Source organism: Sminthopsis crassicaudata, chromosome 3 (assembly GCF_048593235.1).
Source record: "Sminthopsis crassicaudata isolate SCR6 chromosome 3, ASM4859323v1, whole genome shotgun sequence".
In the NCBI taxonomy this organism is placed as follows: Eukaryota; Metazoa; Chordata; class Mammalia; order Dasyuromorphia; family Dasyuridae; genus Sminthopsis; species Sminthopsis crassicaudata.
The window spans coordinates 189,696,876-189,709,998 of record NC_133619.1 but is presented as its reverse complement, the minus strand read 5'-3'; the positions used below and the strand labels follow the sequence as shown (position 1 = coordinate 189,709,998).

The window sequence follows — 13,123 nt, the reverse complement described above, 5'->3', positions numbered from 1 at the left end:
TTATAGTAGATGAATGTTAATGGAATATTTTGTTTGGTAAGAAACGGTCACCAGCATGATTTCAGAGACGCCTGGAGAGACTTGCATGAACTGATACTAAATGAAATAAAGAACCAGGAGATCATTATACACAGCAGCAGCAAGATTATAATGACAATCGAGAGCAGAACCAAGATGGTGGAGACGACACACATTTCTCTCTGATTTTCTTTTCAATCCTCACAATAATTACAAAATCCAGCCTTTGACTTAGCTCTGGTCAGGCAGAACCCACAAATATTGGGAGTGCAACAAATTATCAGCAGAAGATAATTCAAAGATTTCCAAAAAAGGTCTGTTTCAATTGGAAACAGGAGGAAGGCAACCAGGGCAACTAGTACAGATGCCACTACAGACAGTTCAGAGTCTGGGGCAGAGAATTTATGGGAGGAAACAGACTAGAAAAATTGGTTTCATTCAGAAATGGAAGAGAGGCAGCAAAGTACAAACAGCTGACCACAAAGGCCAGCATAGACAGAGCAGAGCCCCGGGACACAGAAGTTTCCGAGTGTCAGTGCGACCTCCATGGGGCAGAGTTTGTGGGACAAAGTGGACCAGAGAAGGTCTGTTACAATTGGAAGCGGAAGGGAGACAGAGAGGCCCAGGCAGCTAACCACAAATACCAGCACAGACAGCTCAGAATCCCAGAGCTGTACAATCTCAGGTTGTCTGAGCAGACTCTGACCACAAACACCAGGGCAGACAGTACAGAGCTCTGGGGCATTGCTGACAACTCCATGTGGCAGAGCCACCACCAGGAGTGAATCAGCACAGCTTCAGTCCCTTGGAAAACCTCTCCCACCCTAAAGGGAGACCTTAACTTTACTTTAAAAAAAATGAGTAAAAAAGCAAATCCTGAGGAGAGTAAAGACAGATTGTTTCCAGATGAATTTCCAAAAGGTGAAATAACCTGGTTCCACAGGGCTCTTTTAGAAGAACTTAAAAGGATCTTAAAAGAGAGCTAGAAGGAAAATGGGGAAAAGAAATGAAAGCCTTGCCAAGAGAGTTTGGAAAATGAATGCAAAATAGACATAGTGAAATGGAAAAAAGCATATAACTTTTTAAAGGATAGATTTGATAAACTGGAAAAAAGAAAGCAACTCCTAGAAAAACAGAATTTGTGAAACAGAAAAAGAAAATAACTTCTTAAAAACTTATGAAATGGAAAAAGAAAACAACTCTCTATAAAACAGAATTTGTGAAGTGATAAATGATAAAAAAATATATAGAGAACAAAACAATTCATTCAAAAAATCAATTGGACAAATACAAAAAAGAAGTAAAAAATATGAAGAAAATAACACTAAAATTCAGAATTGAACAAATGGAAATGAATGACTAAATAAGGCAACAAGAATTAGTCAAGCAAAAAATGAAAAGTAAAATACTTAATAGGGAAAACAACCGACCTAGAAAATCGATCCTTAGATGAGTAAGGATTATTTACCTCCCTGAAATACATGATGAAAAAAAGAGCCTAGAGACTATTTTTCGGGAAATCATCAAAGAGAACTGCCCAGATGTCATAGAATTAGAAGGTAAAATAGACATTGATAGAATGCATCAATCAGCTATAGAAAGAGATCCCAAAATTAAAACTCCTAGAAATAGTGTGGCTAAATTTAAGAACTATCAGACCAAGGAAAAAATACTATAAGCAGCCAGAAAAAAAAAATCAAATACCAAGGAGCCACTATAAGGATCACTCAAGATCTAGCAGCTTCCACATTAAAGGATTGAAGGGCCTGGAATCTGATATTCTGAAAGGCAAAGGAACTTGGCATGAAGTCAAGAATAAAAACCAGACAAACTGAGCATTTTCTTCCAGGGAAGAAGAGGGACATTCAATGAAACAGGTGAATTCCATATGTCTGATGAAAAAACCAGAGCTAGAACAAAAAGTTTGACCTCCAAATATAATACTCAAGAGAAGCATAAAAATGTCAAAAAGAACTCTTGAGAACTGTATTTATGTTATGGGTATACATAAAGATTACGTGTATAATCGAGATTACTGTCATAATATAAAATATGATATAGACTTAGAAAGGAAATTTTACCAGAAAAAGGGAAAAGTGGAGGTACTGCATCTCATAAAGTGGAAAAGGAAACCTATTATATCTGAAGGAAAGAAGGGAGAGGGATGATAATAGTGTGAGAATCTTATTCTCATCAGAATTGACTCAAAAGAGAAAATATTTTACACATTTGGATTACAGAGAAACTTCTCCCACCTCATTGAAAAGTGGGAAGGGAAAAATGTAAAGGGGAGAGGGGTAGGATAAATAGAAAGGAATAAAGAAATTTAAAAGGAAAGGTTTAAGAAGAAGGAGAGCTGTGTTAGGTAAGTGGTGCTCATAAGTTTAATACAGAGGAGGGGGGTAAGGGGAAAAGGAAAGATAAAAGCATTATCTGGGCAAGAAATACAGAATTAGTAATCTTAACCATAAATGTGAATGGGGTAAACTCTCCCATAAAGCGGGGCGGATAGCAGACCAGATTAAAAGCCAGAATCCTACAATATGTTTCTTACAGGAAATACACTTGAAGCAGGGCAATACATACAGAGTAAAGGTAAAAGGCTGGAGCAGAATCTACTACACTTCAGGTGAAGTCACAAAAGCAGGGGTAGCCAGCCTGATCTCAGACGAAGTAAAAGCAAAAATTTATGTAATTCAAAGAGATAAGGAAGGGCACTAAATCTTGCTAAAGGGCAGTATAGATAATGAAACAATATTAATACTAAATGTATATGCACCAAGTGATATAGCATTTAATTCCTAAAGGAGAAGTCAAGTGAGCTGCAAGAAGCAATAGACAGCAAAAGTATAATAGTGGGAGATCGCAATCTTGCACTTTCAGAACTAAATGAATAGAAACACAAAATAAGAAGTTAAAGAGGACGGTTCCTTAAAATAGTGAGTAGCATCTATTTAAAACCATCAGTAAGCATAATATGTAATGGTGTTAAACTGGAACTATTCCCAATAAAATCAGCAGTGAAGGTTGCCCAGTATCAACATTACTATTCAATATTGTGTTAAAAATGCTAACTTTGACAATAACAGATGAAAAAGAGATTAAAGGAATTAGAATAGGTAATAAAGAAACCAAATTATCACGCTTTGAGGATGATATGATGATATGATGATATACTTAGAGAATCCCCAGAGATTCTATTAAAAAGCTACTAGAAATAATCCACAACTTTAGCAACATTGCAGGATACAAAATAAATCCACATAAATCACCAGCATTCTTATATATCACTATATATAGATATATCTATATATCTCTCTATCTCTCTATATATATCTTTATATATCACTAACAAAATCCAATAGCTAGCGATACAAAGAGAAATTCCATTTAAAATAACTGTTAATAGTATAAAATATTTGGGAATCTATCCACCAAGGGAAAGTCAGGAAGTATATGAGAAAAACTACAAAACATTTTCCACACAATAAAAAGTCAGATCTAAATAGTTGGGAAAATATTAAGTGCTGTTGGATAGGTCCAGCAAATATAATAAAGATGACAATACTATCTAAATTAATCTGTTCATTTAGTGCTATACCAATCAGACTCCCAAGAAACTATTTTAATGACCTAGAAAAAATAACAATAAAATTCATCTGGAAAAACATAAGGTCAAGAATTTCAAGGCAACTAATGAAAAAAAATCTAATGGTGGCCTAGTTTTGTACCTGATCTAAGACTTTATTATAAAGCAGCAGTCACCAAAACCATTTGGTATTGGCTAAGAAATAGACTAGTTAATCAGTGGAATATATGTTAGGTTCAAAGGACAGTCAATAACTGTAGTAATCTATTGTTTGACAAACCCAAAGATCCCAGCTTTTGGGATAAGAATTCATTATGTGACAAAAATTGCTGGGAAAATTGGAAATTAGTATGGCAGAAACTAGGCATTGACCCATACTTAACATAGTATACCAAGGTAAGATCAAAATAGGTTCATAATGTAGGCATAAAGAATAAGATTATAAATAAATTAGAAGAACATAGGATCGTTCACCTCTCACACCTGTTGAGGAAGAAAGAATTTATAACCAAAGAAGAACTAGAGATCACTATTGATCACAAAATAGAAAACTTTGATTATATCAAATTAAAAAGCTTTTGTACAAACAAAATTAATGTAGAGAAGATGGTTGTTACTAATATCTTCTTGAGAAAGTCACAAAATTTATGGAGTTGACTTGAAATAAATTTTTTGAGAGTTTGATTGCTCTTTCTTGTTTTAGGATTTAATGAATCCAGGTTGTTCAAATGTGTGGTTTGGGGGAGGACAGCCGTAGAGTCATTCAATATTAGTAGTAGTTAGTTCTACCGTGGAAACTTCTCGTTTTGATGTGAAAGCTTCTCAGATAACAAAAATTATTTAGATGACAACTGTTAGGGAGATGAAGGAACCAATAGAAGATAAAACATTTTATGCTGTATAGGTATCTGGGTAATCTGAATATCATTGAGGCATTCCTGAACGACCTAGGAAATGTTGAGGAAGGAAGGTTACTGTTAACTCCTATGAATATAATAGAGAAATGGATTTTTGCTGTGAGGAGTGGGAATCAATGGAGGAAGCCTTATATGATGGCAAAGATAGCACTTATTGATAGTACATAGTAGAAATGGGCAACTGCATAGTATGTGTTGGAAAGGACGATGTCTAGGGGTGAATTGGCAATAATGATTCCTACAAGTTCTCCAATGGTAAAAAGGAAAATGAAGCCTAGGGCTCATAGTATTGCCAGAGATAATTTAATATTTCTTCCGTGTAGTGTAGATAGTTAGCTAAATACTAATAGGGTCAAAGAATGTTGTATTTAGGTTACTGTCTGTTAAAAGCATTGTAATACTGGCTGCTAGGACTGGTAGGGACAGGAGTAGTAGAACTGCTGTAATTATGATAGATAAAACAAATAGTGTGGTTTGATTTTGAGATGTTGCAGGAGGTTTCATATTGATGATTGTTGTAATGAAATTAATGACTCCTAAGATAGAAGAGACCCTAGCTAGATGGAGTCTGAAAATGGCTAGATCTATGGATGCTCCTGTGTGGGAGAGATTGTCTACTAGAGCAGGATCAACAATCCATCCTGTTCCAGCACCTGCTTCAACTGTTGAGAATGCTATAAGTAGTAGGAAAGATTGTGGGATCAATCAGAAGCTTATGTTATTTATTCGGGGGAATGCTATATCTGGGTCTCCAATTATTAGTTGCCAAAGCCTCTAATCATAATAGGTGAAATATGTAGAAAATTAATATGAAGGCATGGGATGTGGCAATAATGTTATACATTGCAGTTTAGAGTCCCAGGCTGGTGGAGTTTTGCTCGGATTAAGGCGGATCAAGGCGGTACCAATTATGCCTGCTCAGGTACCCACTAGTAGGTAAAGAGTGCAGATGTCTTTGTGGTTAGCAGAAAATAATCAAGGAGTAAGGAACATAGGTAAAATAGCTGAGTGTAAGCATTGAACTGTAAATTCAAAGATAGAGACAAGATATCTCTTTGCCATTAAATTGAAGCCAAATGCCTAAGCACTTAGCTGTTAAGTAAAAGTTAGTGGGATAAATACCCTCCAGTTTAGAGGCAGGAAAATAATGTCTAAGTAGAGCCCCGACCTCTCCTCTTTTTTTTTTTTTTTTTTTTTTTTCCTTACAAGGCTGGGAGGCTCTGCTAAAATTCAAAGGCTAGATGATTTAATACCTGCTTAAGGCTTCGAAGGCCTTTGGTCTAGTTTGAACCTAAGCCTTTGTATGGGCTTTGAAGTATATATTACATTGAATTGTAAATTCAAAGAAGGAGCTTAAGTGCTGCTGGAGCTTGGATGAGAATTTAGCTTAATTAAAATGCTTGATTTGCAGTGGCAACATAAAGTCTTGTAGTTCTTAATTATGATAGTGTAATAAATAGTGGGGTTAGAGGAAGTAGGAGGGAGGAAATGATTATGGTTGTGGGGATTGATGTGGATGGGAATATGGTGAGGCTAGATATATAAATAATTCATATACAAAAGAATAAGTTTAGTAGGGCTGACAGGACTATCATGATCACTATTGTGATGTTATTGTTGGTGATAAGTTCTTGTAGAATAAGAATATGAAGCTGGTGAGAGGCAGTAAACCTCCTTAGAAGTATGAGGATAATAATGATTGTTGGTGTGGATTTGTTTCATAGGTCACCAAGAGATTTAATTTTGGTAAATTTGAAAAGTTAAGTGTTAGGAATGTGGTTAAGTTGGTGATGATGTAGATGACTAGGTTTAGGATAGTTATGGTAGGGTTGTTGTGGACAGTAATTGCTATTCAGCCTATGTGGGCAATGGATAAGTAGGTTAAGATTTTTGATAGATTTTTCCTAGATGGGTTTAACCTACTTTGAGTCCCCCTTATCTACCTAGAATGGTGGATAGAATTGCAAGGTCTTTAAGGAGAGACCTTCTAGAATTTGAAGGCAGCCCTTCTTATAGTGCAAAAAAATGGAAACTGAGTGGATGCCTGTCAGTTGAAGAATGCTGAACATGTTATGCTATATGAATGTTATGGAAGATTATTATTATATAAGAAATGATCAGTAGGATGAATTTAGAGAGGTCTGAAGAGACTTACATGAACTGATGCTGAGTGAAATAAGCAGAACTAGGAGATCGTTGTACACAGCAACAGCGGTATTGTACAACGATTAATATTGATGGACGTGACTCTTTCCAATAGTCAAGATATTTGAGGCCAGTTCCAATGATCTTGTGGTGAAGAAAGCCTTCTACACTCAGAGAGAGGACTGTGGGAACTGAGTGTGAATTACCACATAATAACATTCTCACTTTTTTGTTGTTTGCTTGCATTTTGTTTTCGTACTCATTTTCTTTCCTTTTTGATCTGATTTTTCTTATACAGCAAGATCATTATATAAATATATTTGCATATGTTTGATTTAACATATTTTAATATTTATAATATTGGATTGCTTGCTATCTATTTGAGGGGATGAGGGGAAGGAGGGGAATATTTGGAACAAAAGGCTGCGCAAGAGTTAATGTTGAAAACTAATTGTCTATATGTTTAGAAAATAAAAAGCTTTAATAAAAATATAAAAATAGAATTGGGAAAATGTTTACTAAAGACTTATAAGAATGTAAGAATCCATCCTATAAAATCAGTCCTTTTTTGGGGGAAAAAGCTCCCCTGGAACAGATGCAGGAGAGGTAATTTTAGAATTATGCGACTGACTGGAAGACTTGACTAAAACAAACAAACAAAAAACAAAACAAAACAAAAAAGTAGCCAGAATTTTTCAAGATATTATGAAGACCTGCTCTGAAATCCTAAAAAGAGGTAAAATAGATCTACTGATCACTTACAGAAAGTGATCCCAAAAGAAACATCACATCATAGCCAAATTCAAAAACTTCCAATTCAAAGTAAAAATATTGCAAGCAGCCAGAAAGAAACACTAAACTATTGTTGAGCCAGTGAAGATTACACAGATCTTAGCCCTTGTAACATTAAAGGGTTAGAGGCCAAAAAACATGATAATTGTATAAGGCAAAGAATTACCAACTATCCTCTACCCAGCAAAAGTGAACATAATCCTTCAAGTAAACAAAAATGGCTACTCAATGAAACAGAATGGTTTCAGGCCCTCATGGGAAGACCAGTGTTGAATTTAAAAAAAAAAAAAAAATTGATTTCTAACATCAAGACTGAAGAGAAGCATAAAAAGGTTAAAAAGTTAAAGTGAAAAAGAAAATGAGAGATTCAGTAGTGTGTAACTGTATCAGTAGGTGGGAATATATTTTTAATTCATAAGAACTTTATCACTAATTGTTTAGTTAAAAGAAGTATACATAGAGGATTAGGTGAATATGAGTGGATTACATAAAATTTAAGAGGTGAGAAGGGATTACATTTGAGCATAAGGAAGGGAAAAATAGAGTGGAAAAAAATTAACTCACATCAATAGGTGTTAAAGCCTTTCCAGAAGGGGAAAATGAATGAGAGGGTGGGAGTTCAGTAAGTGCAAACTTTTATCTCATTACATTTGCTCAAAGAGGGAATATCTTAGACACTCAGTTGGATACCAAAATCTGTGTTGCTCTAAGAGGGGAAAAGGGGATGTTGATAAGAGAAGTAGGTTAGGGAGGGATAAAAGGAAGGGCAGATTTGGGGAAGTTGTGATCAAAAGTAAATATTTTTGAGGGTAAAAGAGATTAAAAAAAAAAAAAAAAAAAAAAAGGAAAATCGGGATTGAGTGAAGTACACAGTAATTATAATTGTAAATGGGAATGGGATGAACTTCACAAAATGGAAGCAAATTGCTCCATTGATCCAAAATGGACCAAAAACTAGGATATGTTGTTTACAAGAAGAGAGACATATAACTTGCCCAGATTAGCAAAAGAGTTAATAGGATACATTAATAACTCCATCACAGAAAAGGAAATAAACATGTTATTAATGAACTACCTAAGGAAAAAAAAATCTCCAGGGCCAGATGGGTTCATGAGTGAATTCTTCCAATATATTAAAAAAAAACCAACAACCCAATGATTTCCAATATTATATAAATTGTTTGGCAAAATAATTGATGTAGTCCTAGCAAATTCCTTTTATGAGAAAAATATGGTGTTAGTATCTAAAGCAAGAAGAGGTAAAACAGAGAAAGAAAGTTATAAACCTGTTTCCCTAATGAATATTGATGCAAAAAATTTAAGTAAAATTAAGTTAAAAATGGAGAAGACAGCAGTATAGCATAAGGATATTGTTCCAGTGAGGGAAATGTATAGCTGGTTCAATATTAGGAAAACTATCAGCATAAATGAGCATGTCAATGACCAAACTAACAGAAATCATGATTATCTTAGTAGATGCAGATTTTTTTTTTTTTTTTTACAAAATACAGTATCCATGTCTATTAAAAACATTAGAGACTATTGAAATAAATGGAATATTCCTTAACGGGATAAGCATTTATCTAATCTGTTTAAATCTTTCAGCAAACATTTAATGGAAATAAACTAGAAATCTCTCGAGTAAGATCAGGGAAGAAGCAAGGATGCCCATTATCACCTGTATTATTCAATATTTTATTTTAAAAGTTATAAAAAGCAGACTATGAAAAAATATTTTAAAGAGCTGGAAAAAATAGCAGTAAAAATTATCCAAAGGAACAAGTAGATGAGAATATCAAAGCAGTTAATGAAAAAAAATTTTAAAGGGAAATGGCATAGCAGTATCAATCTCTAATTATATTATAAGGCAGAAATACTTAATATTAGTTGCTACTGGCTAAGAAATAGAATGGTATATCAGTGGAATATGTTTGGTATTCAGAACATAGTAATGAATGAGTATAAGTAACCATATTTTGATATACCCAAAGATATCCTCTTGAATAAGAACTCAAGATCTGACAAAGTTTCTGGGGAAACAATATGGCAGAAACTAGGAACAGGCCAACATCCTATACCATATACCAAGAAAAAGTTAAAAGAGATACATGATTTAGAAACAGTGATTCCATAAGCAAACAGGAAAACAAGGAATGGTTTACCTATCAGATCTGTGGAGAAGGGAAGAATTTATGATCAAACAAGAGATAGAAAATTTCATGAAATGTAAAATAGATAATTTTGATTATATTAAATTATAAAATTTTTGCAAAACAAAACCAGTGCAACCAAGAATGAGGAAAAATCTGGGAAGCAATTTTTATAGCAAGTATCTCTGATAAGAGCTTCATTTTTAAAATATATATAGAATTGAGTCAAAGTTATAAAAATATAAGCCATTCCCCAATTGATAAATGGTCAGAGCTATGAACCATCAACTTCCAGAAGAAGTCAGAAATATGTAGAGTGATTAAAAGAAATGTTCAAAATCACTTTTGATCAAAGAAGGGAACATTCCCTTTTATTTAATTTTAACAAATTAAAACAAGTCTGAGTCTCTTATACAAGTGGGAAAAGATATGAGGAACCAATCTAAAGAGCAATTTGGGGGCAGCGAGGTGGCACAGTGGATAGAGCATCAGCCCTGAAGTCAGGAGGACCTGAGTTCAAATTTGACCTCAGACACTTAACACTTCCTAGCTGTGTGACCCTGGGGCAAGTCACTTAACCCCAAGTGCCTCAACAACAACAACAACAAACTAAAATAAACAAACAAATAAATAAATAAATAAAGAGCAATTTGGAACTATGCCCAAAGGTCAATCAAACTGTGCATACCATTTAGTTTAGCTATATCACTGCTAGGTCTCTATTCCAAAGCAATCTTAACATAGGGTAAAATATTTACATATACAAAAATATTTATAACAGAATTTTTGGGATGGCAAAAAGTTGGAAATTGAGGGAATCTTTATCAATTGGGGAATGGCTGAACTAGCTGTTGTAGTTTATAAATGTTATGAAATCCTATTGTACAATAAGAAACGTTGAGAAGAGAATTTTAGAAAAATCTGCCAAGTCTTGTATGAACTGATACAAAGTGAAATGGTCAAGATCAAGAGAACATTTTACATAGTATTAGCAAAATTATGTCATGATCAACTATTCTGAATCATATAGTGATCCAAGTCAGTTACAGAGGAATAATGATAGAAAATACTATCCACTTTTAGGTAAAGAACTAGGGGATTCAACACAGATTGAAGCATATATTTTTCTTTTCTTTTTTCTTTTTTTTTTTTTTGCACTTTTGATCTGTGTCTTTTTTACAACATGACTGATATAGAAATATGTTTCACATTTATACATATTTAATCTAGATTAAATTATATACTATTTTGGAATGATGTGGGGCTGGGGGAAATGAAAAATTTAAAAGTTAAAATTTTGTAAAAATGAATGTTAAAATTAGTCATATAATTGGAAAAGCTAATGTTAAAAATAAAGAGTATATTACATAATTCAGAATTCTATAAACTATGTAAAACTTCATAGAATAGTGTATAAAAGGGACTTGAATCTTTCATGTTCAAGTCTATATAAGCTTTTATTTTATCTCTTCTAGATTTATTTGTGTACATCCCCTTTTTAAATTGTGTTTAAAAAGAACAAAACTTTTCAAGGAAAAAATTCTGTAATTTCTCTCAGCAGAGCAATCTAATCTTTACTTCTGAAGTCATAATGTTCCAATGTATGAACTAAATTTTTCTGGCTTTCATTTTGAAATTTGAAGTCTTTTTTTATTAGAAGAAATGGTTGATGGATCTTCAAAACTTAATGACAGATTTTGCTCTTTGGACTAATATTTCTTTGCCTCTGTAGTCAGTTAATAAAAAAGCAGTTAAACTAATATTTCCATAAATTGAGATGATATAAATTTAATTTGATGTATTTTCAACTTTTTTTTAAAATTTCTAAAGTCTTGGGAGTTGTTAAATGTTTTGTAACAACATGTTCTTATGATTACTGAATTTTAAATTTCTTGAATTTAATACAGTTATTGATCTGAAAGGTGTAATTTTGGTGCTTATTTGCTAATTTAAAAAAATATATTGATACTTGATGATAGTGTTTCTAATATGAACAGGTAAGACAGTATTAGCACTTTCAAGGTTTTTAACTGTAGCATCCACTCTTCCCATGTTCAAATGCTCAGTGCTTTAATGTACCTAACAGATAATATTATTATTTATGCTTAACAAATTAAAAGTTCAGAAGTTTTCTTTGTGTTTCCATGATTAGTTCCATTTTCCTTTTTTTCTTTACAAATTTTGCATGAATCATCATTTAGTATATTGTTTTAGTAGCAAGTCATTTATAGCATACATTTTAAAAATTGAACTTAATGATCCAGATTTGAAGTTTAAAAATGTAACCCATGATTCAATAGCATGCATTACTTCTTTTAAAGCAGTAGTACCTTAAACTATTATATGTCCATACCTGCCCTCTGATTTTTTCATCTCATAGAATAATGTTGTCATTGAAAACAATTTTATTTTTAATGTCATCCACTTTCACTATGCTATAACGATAAAGATTTTAAGACTCATTTTTTTTCCTGAATTATTTATCAACCTCAAAATGTTAATTGGTATTTCATTCATGGAATACCATGATTCATTTATCTTAAGTATATATGTATTTATTTTTTAAGTTAAAATCAGAAGCATAATTAAATAGAATTCTATTACTTGTTTTGTTTCATTTTGTCATTATGTTTCTTTACTTTTATTTATTCCATTTTTTCTTTTTTTATTTTAGTTGTGTCTGGTAAGTTGAAATTTTATTGGCCATCTTCTAATCACCGTCTCACTGTGACTGGAACTTCTCTTCCCCTTTCCATCCATACCCTTCCATGTCCTTCAACCAATCAACTTCCATGTTTCACTTGTCCTTGGCAACAAAGACAGACTGCACAGAATAAATTCTGCTTGAAGTCTGGGTAACAAAGAGTAAAGGTAATGGGGTTGCTAACTTTTTGTCTTAATGAAATGATATGTAATCTTAATTTTTCCATTGTGTTTTAAAATACATTTGTTGCTTGATTCTTAATCTAATAAAGATTTTTCTTTGAGTTATATTTTTTTTCCAATGACTGTCAGAAACAAAAATTAAAGCATTTGTTTAATGTTTTTGCTTGTGCCTTGTTAGAATGAACAGTAGGTTGCCAGTTGCACAGTCTGTATTTGTTTTGCTGAGGCAGTTGGAGTTAAGTGACTTGCCCAGGATCACATAGCTAGGAAGTGTTAAGTGTCTGAGACCAGATTTGAACTTAGGTCCTCCTGACTTCAGGGCTGATGCTCTATCCATTGCACCACCTAGCTGCCCCTGCACAGTCTGTATTTAAAACAAATAAACTGTTTACATCTCTATATTTATATCTATCATTAATGGTAATTAAAATAAAAATAAAGGATATTTCTCTAGATAAAATTAATTTCCATTTGTGCAAGAAGCCAAAACATTTTGTACCCATGTGTGTGTGTGTGTGTGTGTATGTGTGCTTTTTTTCTACATATGAACCCAGTTTCGCAATTTATGAGTTTAAGCCTCAGAAGTCAGCTGAATTCTTTTTGGAAGTTACATTTACTCTTTAAGA

General features: G+C 33.1%; 1 protein-coding gene across 1 annotated transcript in view; it reads left to right on the top strand.

The window, feature by feature from the left end:
* Positions 1–13,123, top strand: part of ROBO1 (roundabout guidance receptor 1) — a 582,961-nt gene that overhangs the window by 451,556 nt on the left and 118,282 nt on the right. The window contains exon 7 of the mRNA XM_074299785.1: positions 12,286–12,294. Within this exon, the coding sequence (XP_074155886.1) occupies positions 12,286–12,294 (9 nt within the window). The remainder of the gene's footprint in view (positions 1–12,285; positions 12,295–13,123) is intronic.